The sequence below is a fragment of the Homalodisca vitripennis genome, chromosome 7 (assembly GCF_021130785.1).
Source record: "Homalodisca vitripennis isolate AUS2020 chromosome 7, UT_GWSS_2.1, whole genome shotgun sequence".
Taxonomy (NCBI): Eukaryota; Metazoa; Arthropoda; class Insecta; order Hemiptera; family Cicadellidae; genus Homalodisca; species Homalodisca vitripennis.
In genome coordinates, this window is record NC_060213.1 from 130,421,094 (window position 1) to 130,446,160 (window position 25,067).

Genomic DNA, 25,067 nt, shown 5'->3' on the forward strand with positions numbered 1-25,067 from the left:
AGTGCTTATCAATGTACAGGTGTTCCTCGTGTTTTGTAAACTCCCCTGCCTTTCTTATCGCGACTCTTTGTCTTTTGTGTCTCCACTCCCTGGAGGTAATAGTTATTACGCGGGTAGTAACCGTTTATGCTGAGTAAAGTCTACTCCTCGAGGAATGGCGTTCGTTATTATCGGTCGCTAAAAACGGATGAATGTGTATTTTATCTTCAACCTTTGAGATTAGAAAGCGGTAGGGAAAACAGTTACATTGGAACAGTATATAGGTGAAGGATGCATAGTGATGTAAAATTCTCGGGAATTTAAAATCGAGGAAATGAATTCTCTTTGTGCTCTTGAAGTCAACACTAGCCATCCATCAGTTATCACCGGGCTAGACACGTAGAGATGCGATCGCGATTAGTTGTCCGGCGGTATCGACCGAGAGCTAGGCGAGAGAGCGACAAATTCCGGTGAAAGCAAAGCTAGCAGTGGCTCCCCCGACAGGATAATTAATGAAAAACCGACCAGCCCTAGCTCGCGGCGCGGTCTCACTTTCTGACCACCGGCCGACGTGTCGCCACTGCGCAGGCGTAGTAATTGGTCGCGCACTCTTGTCAACGATAGGGTTAATCGTCACACAGCAGGAAACTTAGTTGGGTGGAACAGTAAACTAGTACATAATTCCCATTGCTTAGAACAGACCAACCTGTTTTGTCAGTATATGAGCTGATCAATCCCTTAGGATGTTTTTCCATGTCCACCGTTCCTTATCTTGGATTAAGACACTAAACAGCATTAACTGTTCGGTTAGCTAATTAGTCGACAGCATTTAGTTGATAACGTTTTCCTGGGATTTCCCTAAAAACTGTAACATCGGAAGAGCACAATTCAGTAACTTTATCAACTGTAATAAGTCAATAATGAAACTAATCTAGCCCATATTGTTTTGTATTAGGCAGTGTTAAGATGTGTCAAACATCGTAGCCTAAGTGTTTTGTGCTGTCCGTTAAGTGAATTTTTACAAAGTAGGTTACAAGTTTAGCTTTATTTTGCTGGTTTAAAACGTATTTTTGGGAACAGGTATTTTGGGAGTGAGTTTCTTATTGTGTCGTATAAAGTCCACATTCAGGTTATACAGTGGTATTAGGAGTTTTAATTAGGTTCTCTTCGAAACATGGCTTTGTTAGGCTTCGACTCCTCTTCATCTCTAACATCATCCCCCCTCTCTTAAAAGGCAACGATATATCTAGTGTTGTGACAGTGTCTTGGACGGTACAGTCTCCTTGTTCCTGTTTATAAGTTAAGATAATAATTTTTCACGTGGATATTTGATGTGATCATTTTTATCGACGGGGTGTTAAATCTGATTTCAGCAACTAAAATTGAGAGGGAACACGGCAGGAATAATGGGTGTGAATAGGAAATAAAATATAGGAATACCACAGTCCTGGTAACGCGGTGCAGAATATTAGTACTAATCGTTTTACCTGTACATCTCTTAACGTGGCTGCACGTCATGGTGTAGGATACGTCTTGGCTCTTCGAAGATTGAATAATTCGCACGTGAAAAGGGTTAAGCACATGCAATTTCACTACTGTTTTTAATTGTGATAAAAAGGTAAAAACTCAATTAATTTTGTTACTGTATTATTCATTAAGATTAATATTTACAAGAAGGTCTTGGTGTAATAACGAGTATTACACGTAAGCTCAGCACTTCCTGACACAGCTCGTGGCTTCGTGGATGAGAGAGCCAATTTGTGTAACGGTTATCACAACACTTGTACCAGAAGTGAGTGTTCAACGCAGCCGCATATACAAAAATTGGAATGTTAAGCGAGTATCAGAGTCTAAGTGCAACACTTAACACTCTGCAACTGGTGTGATCTCAAGTATCGGAGTCGAAGTTTTACACGAGATGTGACCCTACCACTCTTTTAGCTACAGTTATCTCGAGCATCGGTCCGGAAGTGTTACACGAGATAACATCTTACCACTCTCTGTAGCTGCAGTGATCTCGGGTATCGGAGCTGAAGTGTTACACGAGATGTAAAATCTTACCACTCTCTGTAGCTGGAGTGATCTCGAGTATCGGTCCGGAAGTGTTACACGAGGTGACACCCTAACCTTCTAGGCAGTTACAGTGATCTCTAGTATCGGAGCCGAAATGTTACACGAGATGTAGAATCTTACCACTCTCTGTAGCTGTAGTGATCTCGAGTATCAGAGTCGAAGTGTTACACGATATACGAAAACTTGCCACTCTCTGCAGCTGTAGTGATCTCGTGTATCGGAGCCGAAGGGTTACACGAGATGACACCCTACCACTCTCTGTAGCTACAGTGATCTCGACTATCGGTCCGGAAGTGTTACACTAGATGACACCCTAACCTTCTTGGCAGTTACAGTGATCTCTAGTATCGGAGCCGAAATGTTATACGAGATATAAAATCTTACCACTCTCTGCAGCTGCAGTGATCTCGAGTATCAGAGTCGAAGTGTTACACGAGATTCGAAAACTTACCACTCTCTGCAGCTGCAGTGATCTCGTGTATCGGAGCCGAAGTGTTACACGAGGTGACACCCTACCGTTCTATGCAGTTACAGTGATCTCTAGTATCGGTCCGGAAGTGTTACACGAGATGACACCCTGCACTGCAGCTACTGAGAGTGGTAAGTTTTACACGGGATGTGATAACTTACCACTCTCAATAGCTGCAGTGATCTCGAGTATCGGATCCGTAGTGTTACACGAGATGTAAAACCTTAACACTCTGCATCTTATGTGATTTCGAGTATCGGAGCCGGTGTTACACGAAATGTGACTGTACCACTCTTTGTAGCTACAGTGATATCGAGTATCAGAGCCGAAGTGTTACACGAGATGACACCCTACCCTTCTATGTAGTTACAGTGATCTGGAGTATCGGAGCCGAAGTGTTAACGAACGATCCTCGGTCTGTCAGCCCCGGAGGTTTAACGAGCTGACATACCAGCGTCCCGCTAATGGACATGAACCGGCTGTTAATGAAAGTGACGTAGGTACTTTTCTTCACAGCGGAGGCACCCGGCAGAAGAAAGCGTCGCCTGTCACTTTTTGCCGGGCCCGCGCCGCGCCATAATTGCAGCGACAGAAGATGACGGTGGCAGTGGCAATGGCGGCTATCGGCCGGAGATAAGGCGGTGGTGACAAGGCCTCCTGGATTAGGGAAGGCTTAGGTGTCTATTATTGCCGCGGTGTTTGCGACAGACACTCCCGGGAGGTTTATGGCCGGATTCCACAACATGGCTGACGTAAGTATTTATTAGCACGTAATGTTAAACACGTGCGTTGCTCTGTACTGTTGCTGAATATTTTCTGTCGACCTGATAGATGTGTTTTATGGATATGAAGATTGGACAATTCAAATTGACGGTTGCCACGTTCAAAAACAGCTTGTGCAGTTTTGTTAAGTTTACTTGTATTTCGTTCAATAACGTGTTTACCATTTTTAACATAACAAATTTATGATCTGTCAGAAATATGATAGGCGCGGTCCTGAATGTGTATAACCTACTTGTTTTAGACAGAGTTTGATCGATAGGGATTTTAAACTGTCAACATATCGGTCTATGCCCTCGATAGGATTCTACGTAATCGACTAGTTTGAAGATATAAATGTTCTCGGATTTAAAAAAAATCGATCCTGTGAATTACCTTGCTTAGTTAAAAAGGATGTATGAGTGTGTATCGTGTCAGACCAATATTCTATGCTCCTGTGGTTTTGGTATTTACCACAACCAAAGTAAACTGTACACTACATTAGAACATTTATATGTAGCGAAATATAAAAACACATATTTTGGTGCTCAAGTTTATTTTTAAAGTGTCGTTAACTATTAACACACCAACACGTCCCTAATTTGTGTTAATTACTTCGGATATTGCATCGAAGTTACAGTTTTACTAATCAAAAAAGCCATCCTATTAAAATTGCATGCCAATTGAAAAATAAACAATTTATTATCAGTAACAAAAAGTACTAAACTTTTAGTATTTTATAGTTTGTGTTCGGGTTATAAATAAATAATGATATGTAATTTACAAATTGCACGGAATTTTATAAACAGTCAAATAATTCAATAGCAGTAAAACGGGTTTCTCAACAGTTGTGTATCATCCAATTTTAGTGAATAATTTACTAAATATTGGCTTTTCATGAACTAATATTTTGACATTTATTCTTATATATAGCCTTTCATGAAATTTGGTACGCAATTTCCGAAACGGTTACCGTTTTGAAAATAGCGAAAAAGTGTTTTAGCAGCTTGTAATGTTACATAAATGTAACAGTGCCAAATTGCAACACCGTTTAGAGCAAAAACGACGACTTTTAGGACATATTGTGTTTTGATCGAGAACTCTCTTATTTCGTCACATAAAGTTATAAACTTATCCTAAAGTTTGGGAACGTATTTCAGAGACACTTTTACAGTATAAGTGTTAATCCCAGAATATTGGTGCCACAACTGCGTCACCTGTAGTGAGTTGCGGAAATCTCTCCGATAAATCAACGAGGTCTTAAACCTTTTAAATAGAAAAAATTAACTTTAAGTAATAAACAGTTTATCTTCATTTTATAGCTGGAAATATTTTTATTTTTCATAAATAATGTGCCATGCCATCCTATGTATTATCGTTAGGTGGTTACCTAACGATAATATTGTGAACTTCCCTGTTTCTCTGTAGGCTTAACCCAGTCAATATTCCTTTTATATTCCGCTACATAAATACTACATTTAAAACTATTTAAGGTGTACTTCTAGAAAGCCTACTTTTGTTTTTAACTTGTTACTTTTTTGTGTCTAAATCTTACAAAAAAGACAAGTACAACAATTTATGAAATATTTAAGTTATTTTGAACTTTGGTTATCCTTTATCGGTATTAAACCGTGATGCCCTGCAAAATAATTGTGATTTTACAGAAACCAGTTGTCCTAGTTACGTGTGGGAACGTTTCATCGTATAACTGCTTTACCTGTTGAGGAGTAGCTGAAAGTGGTTCCAGTAGAGAACTGACGGTTATAGACGTTTCATCCCAAAAGGGTACTGACGGTTATAGATGTTTGATCCCAAAAGGGTACTGAGGGTTATAGACGTTTGATCCCAAAAGGGTACTGAGGGTTATAGACGTTTGATCCCAAAAGGGTACTGAGGGTTATAGAAGTTTGATCCCAAAAGGGTACTGAGGGTTATAGAAGTTTGATCCCAAAAGGGTACTGAGGGTTATAGACGTTTGATCCCAAAAGGGTACTGACGGTTATAGACGTTTGATCCCAAAAGGGTACTGACGGTTATAGACGTTTGATCCCAAAAGGGTACTGACGGTTATAGACGTTTGATCTCAAAAGAGTACTGACGATTATAGACGTTTGACCCCAAAAGGGGACTGATAGACGTTTCATCCCAAAAGGGTAATGACGGTTTTAACCGTCCATCACGGGCTTGTTTAAATATCAATATTACGGCTGTTTACGTTCTGTAGTGGCGTTGTTACGAACTATTTTGAATAGAAACCGTTAAAATCATTGCAGTAAGGTGCTGGCCCCTAGCGACAGTATATATAATCACAGCTTTGCCGCCAAATTGTGCAGTAATTCTTTGCGCCAACTACTTTTTAAACTATTCTCAGTTATTGTACTGGAGTGAATATGACCATTTGTAATAGAATGAGTGATTATCTGTACTAAAGTAATCTTATTAAGTTATATGTAGTCAAAAACGCATAAAAGAATAAGAAAAGAAACTGCTTGAGTGCAGTGAATTTGCGTGTTTCAAAAATTATCATGCTTTGCCAAATTTCTAAAACGCACAGTTTTAACCCCTGGATCGTGCAAATAAGGCATTATTTTGGTATTTTATAATATTTTAATACATTTTGAATGAATACAACTATAAGTGTTCTTTACTCTCTGCAGTCTTTTAATGTTGCTTACTCTGTTAGACCCTAGGTAGGTTGACACTTATATCCGTCAGTACTCCTCAACAGGTTAAACTGGGTGTCCCCGACTATTGATATTTTATCGCACCTCACTATTTGACCACTCGTAACTCACACACCCTGTACGCACTAGTAGCACTGGCTGGCAAGGGGTGAATGGATATCGGCTTCGCGACGACAATCAATCGTGTAATGCGGTTTTCACGCTCGTCTCTGTCGGATTCAATTTGTAAAGGTATCTGCGTCCACTTCCGCTTTCATACTCCCCACTTCCCCTCACAGGTGCAACCTCTGATTGAGAGCTGTCTACACAGCGCCGTCTACACAGGCTGTCTGTCTAGACAGTCTTCTCTACAGAGCTGCTTGTGTTATCCAGGCGAAATCGCATCGGAACCGTGCTTTTTTGGAATTAAATTTAAGTGTTTTGTCGCAAACAGGATTGTTCTCCTCCAAGTGAACCAATAACGCTTATTCGTTTCGGTGTTTCGCAGCTTTTGTCACCGTCGGTAAACACGTGGGTGACGGGTCTTTTACACTACTAATCGTTGACTCAACGACCCTTTCTGAGAAAATAACAAATAAGACAGGGTCATTTAGTCTACAGGTCGTTGAGACAACGACCCCATTTTGATATTTAAGATTTTCTACATAGGTTTCGTTGTGACAACGACCCAGTAAAATGAATGAAAATGGTCAATTACTCAACTGGGTTCGTAGCAACAACGCCACTTTTTGCCTGTTTAGTTGAATATTTCAAAAGATGGTTCGTTGTCTCAACGACCCTAAATTATATTAAATGCTTATATTGAGAGAACCAGGTCTTTTACTCAACCATTAATTTGTTGTGTCAACGGACCAAAATGGAGAAATGTATAAGCAGTGTGAAGAAGGGTCGTAGCGACAACAACCCATTTTTCAACTCAATGGATAAAATATAGTAAGAGGGTCGTTGAGACAACGACCTACTTTAAACTGTTCAGAGGTTCTTTTAGTCTACTAGGGTCTTTGTGTCAACTGCGTGCAGCCGGACAATGTGGCGAGATGTTGCCGCGCACAGTCGTACGGCGCTGATTGTTGCGCTCGTATTGATGTAGCGTACATTATTCTCTTGCCACTATTAAAATTTACAAATGTAATAATTTGTTTTGTATTAATTTAAAACTATATTAATATAAACCCCTTTTACCGGATACAGATATACTTTATAAGCAGTAATGATAAGACATTACCAAGTAAGAGTGATAAAAAATGGAATACAAATAAATATTAAAAATGGATATTGTAACGATAAATAGCAATTCTAAATATCAAGAATATAGATCAAATTAATAATAGTAGATATAAAAATTACATTACAAATTTTGAAAGTAATCAGTAATTTTAGCTTATATACAATGAATTATTAAAACGTAAATGTTCATTATTTAAAACTTACATTTTACGAATTAGTTTGATTCTCTATATTAAACTATACAATTCATTCCAAATAAATATATAATTTTTATAAAATTAGTTTATTTGTAATATTTAAACAAATTAATAGAATTTTAGTGCTGTTCACAGCAAAATTGTACTTTTATTTTTCGTTCACTCCTCGTCTGATTTCAATATGTTATTAACTCTATCTATATCTCTTAATTTATAAATAATTTACTTTGTGGATTGAATAAAGTTGATACTTGAAGTTTAATAAATGCTTCTAATACCTGCACGGAATATTGATATATTCATGTTCATACACATTTATGCTTATTAATAATGTTTGAGGTGAAAAAGAAGTCATGGAGAGTTTCTTTAGAGGGATTAAGAATTTAATATATTAAGATATAATCGTATCTAGTAGTCTAAGGAGAATCATTAACTGTAAGAATAGGTTAAGTGGCTACCATCATTTAACCATTCTTCATTATAGAAAATTAATTAAATTGAGGAGAATTACATTTCGACTATGCCGACAAAACGTGTCGTCAATACATCTTTTAAAAAGGAGAATTGAAAATAATCCCTATGAAGTTATATGCTAAATGTATTATTAATGTGACTAATAATAAGTAAAAATAAATTATGGAAGCTAAAAATATGTTAAAACTTCATCATAAAACTTCTTTTTCCGTTTCAAACCACCATATAGAAATCATGTGGTACAAAATGTTATTATAATTTTAAAATGCCCCTTCTAGCATTTTGTGATTCTTCTTTGCTAGTTTGTGTGATTCTAGCATTAGCTCTTAAAATTATGATTCGATCTAATCCTTGGGGTTTGTTATTTGATTTGTCAGTTTATAGTTAAATTAAAAGATATAAATACTAAATACTATTTATTATTTTCAAATCACCAGAGATCTAACCATATACTTAGTCTAAAGGAACAAATCATTAAAGAATTACGACATGTTATATATTAACGTTCCAGCTCTCTAAGGTCTCTATACTACAAGAGTCCACTGCAAAAGGGCTATGGACTTAGACCTCAGTATTCTACCAATTGATCTAAAATTATTTATTAACAATTCATTAATATTGGAATCTTTGAAACTGTTCAAGCAAGCAAAAATTTCAGTTATTTAGTGCAAATAGAAATGTTTCACTTCCGACTTCAGAATTCTAAAACATCTTTACTGTCATATGTAATTAGTGGAAAATGGATTTATACGTGGAATTTTCTTTCATAACCACCATTTGTGTCGGAAATGCCCTGCTTTGCCATTAAAAAGGATGTTTCCGTAACGCATCTGTCATGCGAGCAAAATTGAGTGTGAATCTAAGGGTATCAGTGAGGGTAGCTAGTGTTTTACCTGCAACCAATTGTACTCATATTTTTAATAACAGCCACTAAAAGTGAAAACTGTTAAAAGATAACTAGCATAAATAACCAAATAAAATATATTAATTGATAACAACAATTAACATTGAGTATTGATACAATTGTATCACTTAAATTATTGAAAAATGCAGTAATAAGTATTGAGCCTTTTTAGCCATTACATTACATATGCGGTTATTTTAGTAATTGAGCAGTAAAAACACGTTTGGGTGTATATAATTTAATCAGTAGGTTATTTCAGTTAATGCATTTAGTAATACAAATAAAGCGAATTTCTCTCTCATCAACTACGAAGTAGACAAAATGTCTGGATATATCTCGCCCATACCAGTATTCGACCAGCTTCCCGACTTTTAATATTAATTTTAGAAGTACGATTTTCAATCAATATTTTTTAATTACATTTCTTATTTAAATATTAAGGGAGTATCCCTTGATACACTCGTCAGTTCCATACACACACATATCACCAAAATGTTAAAATTTGTATGTTTAAAAGTTATAATTTTATGGTTTTGTACTTTTTATTTTATTTTTTACGAATTGAAAAAAACTACATATATACATCATGTTTTGCATATTTTAAGAAAATGTTTTAAATATAACTAAACCTATAGTTATGTATGTATAAGAAAAGAAACTTGGGAAAAATGGTTATGAAAACGAAAAACGAACTTGGAAAATGGCACCCCAATAATACATAAAATTTAAAATTATTACCTTTAACAGTTAACTTACCCTCTGCAGTTCCCTCGACAATAGTAAAAAAGTTGATTAACTAGAGTAACATTTCAAATATTTTTGTTTTTAATGTTGCAATGTTAAAGGCGTTTTAACAAATAACTTTTCCTTTCTTAAAAGGTTTACTGTTAATAACTATATAAAACTAATTATGTTAGATAGTATATATAAATTATTTGTATTTTAATATTTAATCGAAAATAACATGTGTTTGTTTATAACAAAGCTCATGCTAATAGCTAGTTTGTGAAAATGCTTATGTCTGCAGTTTGGAAAAAAAGTTGGAAAAGTATTTATGTGTTTTCGGATAATGTTTCGCTATTTAGAGTTGGATCTATTAGTATAGATTAAATAAAATAGTCTTCAAAATCTTTAATAATGCTTACACCTGTTTCATAAATAAGCAATTAAAGTATAAAGGTTTCTATTGGCCGAACGCAGTAAAGCCTATGAGGGCTGGAAAGATATAATTTATTTCTGTTCACAGGACATCTTGAGAACAAAACTGACATTATATTATATATAATAGATATATACATTATAGGATTAGATAGCCCAAAATATATAAAACGCTGCAATAAATATAAGATATACATACTCGTAATACGGGTAACTACGAACTAGTTGTGCAAAGAAAAAAAAACCCATTCTTTTAGGACACTTTTTAATAGAACAATATATTTTACAGTTACATTGTTTTAAAAACGGTAAAGATATGATTAAAATGGTTTTACAAAAGCACCAACAATTGCTCTACAAATAGGACATGTTAGTGGCAGGCGTATATGTGTTGTAAATAGTTCCATCGCCATTTGTGATCTGATGAAATATTTTATACTCGGTCATAGAGACGGCGCACGGCCTGCACACTACATTGTGTCCACAAGGTGTGGCCACCCTGGTTGCCTTCATCGTAAGACACACGTTGCAACGCGAGTCTCCACTTCCTGGTTCTGAAGCCCCTTCGTCGTTTAAAGCGAGGCCCATTTTTATTTCGCTAATCTGCCGCTCGATTTCATGAGATGTCACAAATTCAGTAGTGTCATTGATGGTCGGCACGAGCCTGTAATTTATATACCTCGATGGTCTTACGTCGGATTGTGCTCGCTGCATCTTTAAACGACGTTGCCTCTTATATCCAAGAAAATAGTAAGTAAAATTTGTAGGCTAATTAACAATATATTTTTTCTAACCTCACATATATTTTAAAAAACGAATTATATTAAATTTCATTCATTATTTTGCATTCAGTTTATTTTCTGTTTTTATCTGCAACAATTTATTTTCCAATGTGTCATCAATTTTTTTACTATTGTAAAGTTTTTAACTATTGTTGAGGGTTTTTTGTAATCACTGAATCTTATTTAGAGTTATTATATCGCAGGATTGTATTGTATTTAAATGTCGTGTGATATAGGATATTAGGGGTTCCCTAATTTCTGCTAATTTTTCAGTGTCAGATGTGATTGAGGCTTGAGAAATTTATCTTATTGCTGACACCTGGTAGGTAGGAGCAGATGTTATAATATGGAAGAAAGGCTATTATGCAGACTTATCTCTTACCCAATACCCCTCACGAATTTCTGAGAATAGTTTTATAACCCCTTCCACGTAATTTCATTAGACCCATTCAGAAGGGACACGTAAACTAGAGACCGGTTGCAATAAAACTATTGCATTGTCTGCTAACGACACCATTTTGAGGAAGGAACCACCTCACCCGAGCCTTTACCTGAGACTACCTCACTGTTGTTTCTGTAGTTGTAGTTAGAATATTTAAGTTTTCATTCCATTGATATTTGACCATAGATTAATTTAAACTGTTAAAACTATCTCCAATGCTAACAAACCTCTTTTAACAACTGTTATACACGTAATTAACAAATCGATAACATGGTATAGTTGATACGCTAAATATTCTACAGTTTACACGATGGGATTAGCTACTGAGTGGTAAGAAAAGGTTTGATATCAGGTGATGTATATAGTGTCGACTACAGTAAATCACCTAGACTTATAAATGAACTCAATCAGATATAATAAAAATAACACACGGGTAGTGGAGCGCACAGAATTCAAGTACGTATATGTTACAATATACCTAATATATTATGCTCAGCCGAAAAGCATGAGTATACATGCGCCAAAATGGAGCTCCTTCTTGTCTATGTATAAATAAAGATTCATATAAAATTTAAAGCATACAAAAAAAGACATTTTTAGAAATATCTTGCGGATGGATAGGGTACTTGTGTTACCATGCCACATCTAAAAATTTCATATGGCTGTATACAGTTTGCTTACAAATTATTTCTTCTGCGATTTTCCCGTCACTGTACGGTTAACCGCAATAGCAATTTGAAAGTGATCGCTATAAATCAATAAACCATATATAAATCAATTCGTTTTCGATATATTGTGCGGCCATACAGACATACAGAAATTAAATCTTTCGTCCTTCTCAGATGAGTGGCTTCGGCACTGTCAATCGAATTCCTCTAGTGCATGTTTGGAGTTATAGTTGTCAAAATCTAGTATTAGTGTTTTCATTTTAAAATTTAATTTTAACGTTGGGTACTGTTTGATTAACCATTTAATAATAATTAGAAACCTCAACCTGTTTCCGACAGAAGTAGAAATATGAATGACAGTTACATTATTTCAGTTTATATACATGAGTGAAATATATTTTGAATACATAAACAAGAAATGGGAATCATAACAAGAAATGTATGTCTTAAAAATATGTCTTATATTTTTTTAAATACAACTGTTACCAGATTTTAAATCTAGTTCAATAATATACACGTATAATAAACAAAATATTTACATATAATACTTATACAAAGTATTTACCCTTATATCAGATGTTAGGACTAAACTCGGCACAGACGCAGCGCCTTTTCATGCCTACCGGGCTAGGAGTTGACTGATTGACCCTGTTTCGTTTGAAAGCGCTTGTTTGGGACGGAGGGGCGTTGAGACAACGATCAGTTGAGTAAAAGCCCCAGAATGTCTTATTTGAGGTTAGATGCATTATAGGGTCTTTGAGTCAACGACCCCTTAATACCATATATTTCAACTTATTCTGAAACTAGGTTGTTGATTCTACGAACCTTTTTCTACTTTTCAACTTTTAATTTATATTTTGGGCCGTTGACACAAAGATCCGTAGTGTAAACGGCTCAATTTAATGAATTATATAAAAAATATGGAAAAAGGGTCGTTGTGTCAACGAACCACTTGTAGTTCTATTCTTATATTCGGTATATGGGTCGTTGTGACAAAGAACCATTGGATTGAAACTTTTAGTTTTCTTAGTAAACCGGGTCGTTGTCACAACGCTTCGTAGAGTAAAAGATCCCCTGTTATTTGTTATCTTTTTCAGAAAGGGTTGTTGAGTCAACGATTAGTAGTGTAAAAGACCCAACACTAATATTGCAAATACAAAAATAGGGTCGTTGAGACAACGATTCGTAGAGTAAAAGAGCTGCCCCCAACACGTGATTCGTTGCCATCTTGCCCATTCAATTCGGAATTCTTGCTTCTCTAGTTGATGCGAACAATGGAAGGGTTTACGACTTTCACAAGTATGAAGCCCTAAACGTCCTTCCCTATAACAAGCCTCTCCGACTATTTTTAGCCTAGAACGCATTTGTGAACTATTCTAAACCGAAATGTAATGAGTAGGAGACAGGAATTTCCGGACATATGCCATCGGTCTGTGGGACAAAAGTTCAGTTACACTACGTTTCGAGATCTGCAATCCGATCTCTTCTTCAGGTAAATAACTAACGTAACGTATAACTGCAAACTAGGTTAGAATAAATAAATCATACCAGAGCGTTGTGACACGCGTAAGTCAAGATCACAACCACCATGTTGTGTGTCAACGTCACTAACTCAAAAACGTGCACTTAATAAAAACAAAACACAACACTAATTATTAAAACTGAACTACAGAATGCAGGTCACAATAGGCCTGCATTCGCCGATCAACCACCTACGACTGACTAGAGGCCAATAGTAAATGGCGATCGTCACCCCAGAAACAAGATGGCAAAAAAGAGAGGGAACGGAGTGGGCCATTATTGTATTATTGGTTCACGATCGATGAACTTCTTAAAACCATACTAAGACTCCGCGTTTGTGTACAGTTATCTAATACGTTTGATACTTTTGGTTTTCATTTTAGTTCATTTTTCAGAATTGGCAACCAAAGCGGCCTAATCTCGACTGATTGGTTCGTCTGCCAATTTAATGTATGTAGCCTCGATTAATTTCCTGTTTCCTTCACAATCCTTCCATCGTCAAAAACGAACTACAACACATGTAACTAGTAGTTTTCTCTGCTCCGAAAAGCAACCGATGTGGCAACTCTGATTGGATGGAGTCAATGATGTTGAGTTTCCATCCTCAGCGTGATTGCAGACATAGCTGAACAAGTAAGGCGACCGAAGCAATAATGATATTTCCACTCGATATTCGATATTGTGGCCGCCAGATTCCCGCGGTAGACTCGGCCGCAGCGATAATTGTCGAGCGTGTGTGAAGCGATCGGCTCCCCTAACGGGTCTGTGTATCCCGAGCGGTCGGTGAATGAGAGAGTGGCCGTCCGTGTCCGTTCTGGAAACGGTAACTGAAATTGATACTAATTTGCGTCTTCGCCAACAGTAGTAGTCGAATCCCGCTCTTGAGTTTGCAGTGCCGGTTTCGTCTCTAGCAAAATAAAATTGGCCTCAGTGGAATTTGAAATCGATAGATTCTTGAAAATTGCAGTACATGTAGATTTCAGAGGGGGTAGGGGTAGAACCCTCCCCCCCAGTAAAAAAACTGTTAGGATTAAACGATGTATTGTAAGAGTAATTCAACTATTTTCAAAACACCAGTTAATTTTTTACTTTAAATTAGGCCAGTTTTTTTCCATAACCCCCCCCCCTCAGTGTCGTATGCTCCTCAATCAGATTCATCCCCACCCAAAGCCAAGTCGTAGGTACGCCACTGTGACATCGGCTAGCGCCTTCTATCAGTAGGAGATTATACTGTACGAAGTTATGGAATTCAACTTGACATTCTAAATAGTGTAAGTACGTGTGTAATTTTAACGTTTTATAGTAAAAATAGTTCGTAAGAATGCTACTAGGAAACGTATATTGCCGTAATATTGATTATTTGAACAAGCCCGCGATGGACGGTTAAAACCGTCATTACCCTTTTGGGATGAAACGTCTGTAACCGTCAGTACTCTTTTGGGATCAAACGGCTATAACCGTCAGTACTCTTTTGGGATCAAACGGCTATAACCGTCAGTACTCTTTTGGGATCAAACGTCTATAACCGTCAGTACTCTTTTGGGATCAAACGTCTATAACCGTCATTACCCTTTTGGGATCAAACGGCTATAACCGTCAGTACTCTTTTGGGATCAAACTGCTATAACCTTCAGTCCTCTTTTGGGATCAAAGATGACGTGTTCTAGAACAAGTAAAGATTTACTTTAAACAATAAGTGTTCTAGAACAGCAAAGATTTACATTAAACATGGCGTGTTCTAGAACAAGTAAAGGTTTACTTTAAACAATACGTGTTCTAGAACAAGTAAAGATTTACTTTAAACAATACGTGTTCTAGAACAGCAAAGATTTACATTAAACATGGCGTGTTCTAGAACAAGTATGTAAAGAGTTACATCAAACATGACGTGTTCTAGAACAAGTACAGAGTTACATCAAACGTGGTGTGTGTTTTGAAGTGTTTCGTATTCCAGCTGTCTATTTTGTAACTATTTCTATTCAAACATTCGTAACCCGTCAACCTTTTGAGTTAAACGATTGTTCTTTTGTTTAATGTCATTTGCCTTAATAAGGCCAGATTTACAACTAAACATAACCGAAATAGTTTGACTAGTTTTAAAATAGCGGCTGTTTAAAAACGTGTTTACTCAAACTCCGAAGTGGTAGTTATATTAAAAATACTATCATCATGCCCTTACGTGTTCATCAGAAAAATGTATTTTCTCACTTGCCTGTTATACAATTTAAACAAACAATTCATCGACATTTTCTCGTTTTACGGTCTTCATTTTGTTTGTATTGTAAATGTATATCTGCTACTTTGTCTTTTTGTGCAATTCCATGTAAAAGTTTTAATACATGTTGAATCTTTAATCGGTTTATTTTATTTTTAGCACCAAGGGTATTAAGTGAGTTTACAAAATAGCAATATCGTTAAAAATGTTAAGGGATTTTAAGGTATTAATGTATACATACGTGTGGATGGAAACGCCACTACTTAGAATACAAGTTGAGAGGCTCATTTTTACTTATTTTGGTGTAAGAACTCGTCAATTCTTGGGATTAGAGACATGTCTCGAGAGCCGTGCATATTACCCAGTGTAACACGCGAAGTTTGTTCTTTTTGTTACACCAATTGTTGCAGTGTTCAGGTACAAGTAAGACTCAAGTACAACACGCGTGTAATCGCTACTGAATGAAGGACTATATTTTGCTGCACAGGTAAAGGATCTTGCTGATTGTACATGAGGTTGCGCTGTACACCATTATGGCACCAACTCCAAGTTCCTTGACCCACGGAAGGAGCTGTTGTACACGTCACGATTTGAGGCTGTCACTCGCGCTCAGATATCAGTAGTTCATGTCACCTGAGGCCTTTGTCGTAGTCAATGTAATAGCTCTGCGTTATCGCTACTTGTCCCAGCTGCTGTCTACTAGTAGTATCGTGCCATTACCTTCCGCGGTGGAAGTGTTGGGAGTTCTGTCTACTCATCCCGTGTTAGTTACTGAGGAGTTTAGAGCACTGTCTGTTGTCTCTGGTCCCTGCCGTCTACTAGTAGTATCGTGCCATTACCTTCCGAGGTGGAAGTGTTGGGAGTTCTGTCTACTCATCCCGTGTTAGTTACTGGGGAGTTTAGAGCACTGTCTGTTGTCTCTGGTCCCTGCCGTCTACTAGTAGTATCGTGCCATTACCTTCCGAGGTGGAAGTGTTGGGAGTTCTGTCTACTCATCCCGTGTTAGTTACTGGGGGGTTTAGAGCACGGTCTGTTGTCTCTGGTCCCTGCTGTCTACTAGTAGTATCGTGCCATTACCTTCCGAGGTGGAAGTGTTGGGAGTTCTGTCTACTCATCCCGTGTTAGTTACTGGGGGGGTTTAGAGCACTGTCTGTTGTCTCTGGTCCCTGCCGTCTACTAGTAGTATCGTGCCATTACCTTCCGCGGTGGAAGTGTTGGGAGTTCTGTCTACTCATCCCGTGTTAGTTTCTGGGGAGTTTAGAGCACTGTCTGTTTTCTCTGGTCCCTGCCGTCTACTAGTAGTATCGTGCCATTACCTTCCGCGGTGGAAGTGTTGGGAGTTCTGTCTACTCATCCCGTGTTAGTTACTGGGGAGTTTAGAGCACTGTCTGTTGTCTCTGGTCCCTGCCGTCTACTAGTAGTATCGTGCCATTACCTTCCGCGGTGGAAGTGTTGGGAGTTCTGTCTACTCATCCCGTGTTAGTTTCTGGGGAGTTTAGAGCACTGTCTGTTTTCTCTGGTCCCTGCCGTCTACTAGTAGTATCGTGCCATTACCTTCCGCGGTGGAAGTGTTGGGAGTTCTGTCTACTCATCCCGTGTTAGTTACTGTGGATGTTAGGGCACTGTGTGTTGTCTCTGTTCCCTGCTGTTTACTAGTAGTATCGTGCCATTACCTTCCGCGGTGGAAGTGTGGGACTTCTGTCTACTCATCCCGTTAGTTACTGTGGATGTTAGGGCACTGTGTGTTGTCTCTGTTCCCTGCTGTTTACTAGTAGTATCGTGCCATTACCTTCCGCGGTGGAAGTGTGGGACTTCTGTCTACTCATCCCGTTAGTTACTGTGGATGTTAGAGCACTGTGTGGTCTCTGGTCCCTGCCGTCTACTAGTAGTATCGTGCCATTACCTTCCGCGGTGGAAGTGTTGGGAGTTCTGTCTACTCATCCCGTGTTAGTTTCTGGGGAGTTTAGAGCACTGTCTGTTTTCTCTGGTCCCTGCCGTCTACTAGTAGTATCGTGCCATTACCTTCCGCGGTGGAAGTGTTGGGAGTTCTGTCTACTCATCCCGTGTTAGTTACTGGGGAGTTTAGAGCACTGTCTGTTGTCTCTGGTCCCTGCCGTCTACTAGTAGTATCGTGCCATTACCTTCCGCGGTGGAAGTGTTGGGAGTTCTGTCTACTCATCCCGTGTTAGTTTCTGGGGATTTTAGAGCACTGTCTGTTTTCTCTGGTCCCTGCCGTCTACTAGTAGTATCGTGCCATTACCTTCCGCGGTGGAAGTGTTGGGAGTTCTGTCTACTCATCCCGTGTTAGTTACTGTGGATGTTAGGGCACTGTGTGTTGTCTCTGTTCCCTGCTGTTTACTAGTAGTATCGTGCCATTACCTTCCGCGGTGGAAGTGTGGGACTTCTGTCTACTCATCCCGTTAGTTACTGTGGATGTTAGGGCACTGTGTGTTGTCTCTGTTCCCTGCTGTTTACTAGTAGTATCGTGCCATTACCTTCCGCGGTGGAAGTGTGGGACTTCTGTCTACTCATCCCGTTAGTTACTGTGGATGTTAGGGCACTGTGTGTTGTCTCTGTTCCCTGCTGTTTACTAGTAGTATCGTGCCATTACCTTCCGCGGTGGAAGTGTGGGACTTCTGTCTACTCATCCCGTTAGTTACTGTGGATGTTAGGGCACTGTGTGTTGTCTCTGTTCCCTGCTGTTTACTAGTAGTATCGTGCCATTACCTTCCGCGGTGGAAGTGTTGGGAGTTCTGTCTACTCATCCTGTGTTAGTTACTGTGGATATTAGAGCACCGTCTGTTTTCTCTGATCCTTGTGGGAAAGAGACAGTACAAGATTGTTGATGATAAGTAACGGATTCATAACATTCACGTAAAAACAGTGGGCTAACACAAAAGAAAAATGAAAAATAACTGCTGTGCTCTCATACATTGAATAGGTGAACTCAATAGATGACAAAGTATGTAAATTTCGTATGCGATGCGCTTAAAATTTTCCTGTTGTTAAATTACAATAAATAACTGTAGAATAAACAGTAAGGGGTTTTAAAATCTCTTCAATCCATAGTGTTCTCGGGTTGGTTCTGAAGCTAGAATTTAAAAGGGAGTAGCTTGGCTTGCTCCATCAAGATTCGAACTAGGACCACTTTGTACACGTGTAAATGGATATGTCTAAATTTTATAAGGATACTTAAGTAATGTACAATCCTTTTTAGTACCAGTCTTTAATATAGACAATTAAATTCAATTGGAAACAAAGACGTTCCACACTCGCGATCAGAGACAGAACTAGTGAGAATGTGAACGTGTGTGAGACGTGATGCTGGACCAGTGCCAGAAGCCGTGCGGCAAGCTGGCGCAGATCTTCGGCTGGAGGCACAAGTACGACGTGCAGAGGCTGCAGCGTGCCAACCAGGTACCGCCGTCCAAGTGCGTTGTCATCACTCAGGTCGTCTCCAGGAAACGGGTAAGTGGAAGTGTCTGATAATGACAGACCTATAGCAATGTTACCAGGTCTTTTGAAATTTTTAAAAAAAGTCCATCAGTCGAGTCATTGATGATCTTATCGTTGCTTGTTGTAAATATTTAGTATAAATACACGCTAAATATAATTAATATTTTAATTACTTAGTCTATCAATCTACAACATAACTCGATTTGTCTGGTACCGTAATTTGATTCTGCTTAGTGCGTTATGGATGTCTGAACATGACTACCGCTGTAACGTCTCTAAGATCAATCTTGGAATTTCCGATCTGTTCAGAGTCCATGTTAGACTACAATTATCCAACACTTATATAACTGATACTTAATACGTTAATCCTGGAAACGACTATGCGACAAGTTTCATCTTGTAATCTAAAGCGTTGTTGTTAAGTTTGCTGTAACGGACGATTAGATAGGAGTGGTACCAATTACTCCCAACATTGTGTGGTCTTTTTGTCCGTAATTATCATTTAGGTCATTCTAGTTTCGATGTATTGGACGAGCTCAGTGTATTGCCTGTGAGACGACGTGATAATTTGAAGGACACTGGTTGTACAAATCATGTTATCATGTTTTATCAATTAGTTGTAATTATTTCGATCGCTATAACTGGGAGCCATTGGGGAAATTAACCAGGTGTACGGTGTCGGTGTCGTGCTGCACGCAAGTAGAGCGACAATGTGTCTACCGTGGCCGGAAGGAAGTGGATTTGCTGCAAGTCTCCGGTCCGAAGATGGAAAGCCACGCGTGTATCTTGTGAGAGCGGCCCAGAAACCCGCTCCCGTTCTCCGGCCAGCAACAGTCGAGGATGTAGCAATAATTGTGATGAGTCGCCGAGACCAATTGTTTATTTAGAACCCACCACCATCTTCAAGCCAAGGTTCATAAAATGACGATAAAATGATCCGATTGAAGTTAATGCGCGTTGCTAACTACTTCGCAGGAACGATTAAACCTCATCAAAGCAGTGCTTATAATGAAGATGAAATGCCCTTTCCACGTATTCTGTCCCCTCCAATGTCGGTAAATTCTGGGCGTGAACTTTCTTTAGCAACAGACCGAGGTCAGGATTTGTTTGACTTATGAATAAATAGCCCTTCCTCCCTCACTCTCCTCTACGACGGAATATCAAAAGACACGACAGAACGTAACGAAAGTCAGTACCAAACTGTCTACTTCTCGGACAAGTGACTTTACGTGACTGGAACTTTGCAGTCCTATGACCGTTTAAAGCTTGAGGTCTCTTAATTAAGAAGAACCTGTTGAGTTCTCAATCAAATATAATCAATAGAAGTTACTTCATATACATATCGGTATACGTAGGTTCAGTACTTGCCCACACATAAAAAGGTTTTAATTTTTAATTCAAAAGGTGGTTTTTACCAGTAACACTGGGAAAACACTGAATGTTTTTAATTTCAATGGACTTACCTATGATTCATATTTTCTCGCATTATATGCAATCCATCATTGTGGGCTTTCTGCCCCACAATGACCAATTCCAAAAGTTTGGAATCTCGGCAGTCACGTCTTCAAGTTCATTTCTTGAGTCTCGGCAATCCCGTATCACGTCAACTTCACGTTCATTTGTGGAAGGAAGCTCTGCAGTCCCTACTTCACGTTCATATGTGGAGGCTTGACGGTCCCGTCTTCACATTCATTTGTGGAGGATCGGCAGTCCCGTCTTCACGCCATCTTCACGTTCATTTGTGGAGGCTCGGCGGTCTCGTCTTCATGCTATCTTCACGCTCATTTATGGAGGCTCAGCGGTCCCGTCTTCACGCAATCTTCACGCTCTTGTATGGAGTCTCGGCGGTTCCGTCATCACTCGATCTTCACGCTCTTGTATGGAGGTTCGGCGGTCCCGTCTGCACGCGATCTTCACGCTCATTTATGGAGGCTCGGCGGTTCCGCTTCACGCGATCTTCTCGCTCATTTGAAGCCCTCCCATAGATGTGTTCTTTATGAAAAGGAGCGCTTTACGGGTTCGCTACGTAGAAGACGCATGTACAGTTTGGTCTCACGGCAAAGACAACTTGCATTAATTCCTACAACATGTCTTACATCCTTTTATCAAGTTTACCGTGGATGTTGAAAACAATTAGTGTTAACAATGTTTGGACGTAATGACAACGGAGATGGAAATATAGGACATTCAATTTACAAGAAACCAACAGATATCTACAGCTTGATCCCCATCATCTGCTAGTAGGAAAGTTTCGATACTCTGCTATATTAATCTCGGCGCAAATCAATATCGATTCCTTTCGTAAGAGAAATTCCTCTATCGACTTTAAGTGGTGCCAGGTTGCTTGCTTATACAAAATCGATTCCCGGCCCCTGGACTAATATGGGTACTCTACATCTGTGGACTGTTTGAAGTCCTTTCTCTACGTGACCTGTGCAGGGAAGTGCTGCTGGCTCACTTAGCTAGGCTAGCGGCGTTGAAGGCGTATGTCATTAAACAATTAACCGGAGGCGTGAAAGCAGAGCAGTGTACGGTAGTGTAGCGAAACTATAACCTGTTAGATAGCTAATTACACTAGCAGTACTGGCTTTCGCTGAGTACGGTACAAGTGTTCACGGATAGTCTGGTATAGTCTAATATTAATTTCCAATGCACTTTACGGGTTTCCGGTGGATTGGCCCAGCCTAGTTATCCTAAAGAAATAGAGCAACGCAGTCGAGATCATCACCCTTTAATTTGGAAAAGGTCTGATCTAGGAATTTCCATACCTGTACCGCTGACAGTTTACTGGTAAATTATGAGTCCTGTCCTGTGAATATGTTGGAGCTTTATAAATTGCAACCACTTCTTCAGTGATTTCGAATCCAAATCGGAAATTGCAATATGGAGATTTTTGAGTAACTAACTAATTGAAGATTCGCGAAAGGTCAATCTCGTTCTTGCAGTCCATCAATTCTATTGACGATTCATTCATGTTCATGTTTTTTGGGTTACCTCCATTGATACACTGTACGCGAGTGACCAATGGTAGGTTACATATGGCCAAGTAACCATTATTGACACTTTCCGAAACATGGAACACCGCACTCGAAACGATAATAGTACCGACCAACACCACCGCCGACATTTTACGCAAAGCCAAACACCTGCATTGGAAGTTTCGCTATGGTATATGTATTTGTGATATTACATTGAACTTTATGAAAGTCTCTAATCAAGTGATTACTGGTTAAATGTTACCGTACAGTAAGGCTATAGCAAGTTAAAACCCTTTCTACTACAGTGTGAAATACACATCGCTCTTCGTTGACCTTGCGGCAACATACACAGCGGTTTGCACAGTTGGCACCACTGCGGATGTCACAGCAGTCAGTTGTTTAATCAGCTGTTGCTGTGCATGCAACGTGCGGCGTATAAACCGCGATAATGCGCCTATTATACACTTTCTACCGAAATGACGCCCATTATCGATGCTACAATGGTAGGTGATACCTGCCAACCGTACATATGACGTCTTATCAGAGCCTTGACAACATCCAGAGTATTTGGAGGCCTAGAGAACGTCACTTCATGGCCGCGTTAGAATTTGCAATTTTTAGAAAGAGGGTCGACATTGAAGACTTTTAGTACGTATGGAACTTGCAGTAAGTGTTACGGCTAACGCGTGTAAATCAAAATATGTTTGGATTGGTCGGAAGATCATCATATTGATTTTGGAGTGTGATCGATGTATATCTTCGGCAACCTATATAAAATACTGAAAAAGGTTGTTTTCTTGTTACGTGTTTTATTTATCAATGAATAATCCATTCCGTCTTCTAAATTTCATCAGGCTTGTATGAGATCAGGCTGTGATGCTTGAATGAAACGGCTGGACATTTTCCTGTTGCAGAGCTTTCATTGAATTGCAGACAGCGGTTTCCAATTAGCTCCGCGGTCTCCAGTTCTTCACGCTTCTTCTGTTCGACACAATCCGCGTCGTAGACAGGAAATTGCCTGCCGTAGCATAACCTGACCTACGATGGCGCCTACGTGTGTTATCTTAAACTGTCACGAGCTGTAAATTACAGAACAATGGCAGTTCGTAAGCTCTGGTATTGTTGTATGTCAAATCAGTCTAGTGAACTGAGCGCCCTGTTCACAACCTAACCGACCAGTCGCCAGTTCGGTGTGAAGGCGAACCTAACCTAACAGCGCAGCGATCGCGGCCGTGTCGGAACGCTGGTTGCGCATGGCATAGTTACTACTACGCCTGCGCGGTGCACATAGCTCGTCACGCTGGCGGCCGCCTAACAACCGTAATTTGTGCGCGCGGCCTTGATACATGCGCGGTGCTGTTAGCTAGCGCAGGGTGGCGCGCTGAGTCACAGGAATGTTCGCAAAGCTAAGGGTGATTTTCTTAGCTGATCAATTCTGATAAATTACTTCCATTTTGGGAGTGCCAATGGCCGAGTGGACTAAGACATCAGGCTTTGGATCCAAATTAGCGATAGAACAGATTCAAATCCTGCCTATAACTGTAGCACTTCTTATCGGTACCATCGACCTTGTTCTGTTTCATAAGATCCTCGAACAAATAAGTAGCCCATGAAGACGGGCATAGTAAGGCTAAAAAGGGGATCAGTGTCTATTTTAAAAAGAAAACTCTCACTCTTCCGCCAGATACAACCAGTAGGGGAGGCACTGTAAAGCTCAAGTTGTCCGTAAAGGTTGTGGGCACGGATACTAGACTAACAGTGTTAGTCTAGTGTCCGTGGTCGTGGGTACCCACTGTAATATTCGACATGATTGTCAAAAATTCTGTATACGATAAAGAAAAAAGTTTAAACAATCTATAATTATCACTTGTTCAGTGACGTTTGCTATTTGAAATTACAATTAATAAGCACCCCAGAATTCAGCAAACAAAATATATAACTGGCCTGTACGAAAATGAAAGCTTGCCCATATTTCGTATAAGTTTCGCATTACGCAATATGAATTTGCAGGGCCACCGACTGGTGTTTTTATTTTAGATCGGGGTTTTCTCAAGGAATCAAGTTTCGGAAATGTACTTACACCAAGAAGTGTTCATGTTCACAATGCTTGCTCTAGTGTTATATTCATTATACTGTGTGTCTTAAGTGAACTACTGAAGATTTATATTTACGAAGACAACGGTATGTTATGGTCTCGTCTATCCACATGTGGCTTGTGGGGTTGGATTCTGGGGAGGCAGTGCAACACAAAGAGTGGAACTGGCTACATACAGATAATCATACCAACTGAATATTACAATTATTTACTTTAAAATTTAAAAAAATTGAAATTAATTTTTTTACTTTATTTTATTTAAAAATGTTTACATCATGTGCTATCATTAAAATAGATATTTTATTTTATAGCCCAATTTTCTCCTTACATAATACGTACAACAATAGTCATCTCGTTATGTTCATTTTTGATAAAGTTATAAATTATTTAGCGGAACACAACACAAACACCAAAAGAGAGCTTGGCACTGACAGAAGTGAACTGTCAGAAATGCTTGGCATACGACATACATGGGTGTACTGTGCCTACTGCTAGATCACAGCTGTAGCCTGCACTCATCCCGGTATGGGTTTGCCCACAGCTGTAACAATAACATAACCGTGCTCTACTCGACTGTACAGTTATCCACTTTCTACTGTAGTGGCGAAGCGTGGAACAATGCCGACATACATGGGTGTACTGTGCCTACTGCTAGATCACAGCTGTAGCCTGCACTCATCCCGGTATGGGTTTGCCCACCGCTGTAACAATAACATAACCGTGCTCTACTCGACTGTACAGTTATCCACTTTCTACTGTAGTGGCGAAGCGTGGAACAATGCTGACATACATGGGTGTACTGTGCCTACAGCGAGATCACAGCTGTAGCCTGCACTCATCCCGGTATGGGTTTGCCCACAGCTGTAACAATAACATAACCGTGCTCTACTCGACTGTACAGTTATCCACTTTCTACTGTAGTGGCGAAGCGTGGAGCAATGCCGACATACATGGGTGTACTGTGCCTACAGCGAGATCACAGCTGT

General features: G+C 39.2%; 1 protein-coding gene across 14 annotated transcripts in view; it reads left to right on the forward strand.

Annotated features, from left to right (window-relative positions):
- LOC124366336 (partitioning defective 3 homolog) overlaps positions 1-25,067 on the forward strand; it is a 102,754-nt gene that overhangs the window by 1,583 nt on the left and 76,104 nt on the right. For 12 of the 14 annotated variants that reach the window (XM_046822808.1, XM_046822813.1, XM_046822811.1 and 9 more), the window contains one exon: positions 18,770-19,020. In XM_046822808.1, coding sequence (XP_046678764.1) covers positions 18,874-19,020 — 147 coding nt within the window. In that variant the 5' untranslated portion in view covers positions 18,770-18,873. The remainder of the gene's footprint in view (positions 1-18,769; positions 19,021-25,067) is intronic. The other 2 variants (XM_046822805.1, XM_046822807.1) reach the window with 1 other exon arrangement.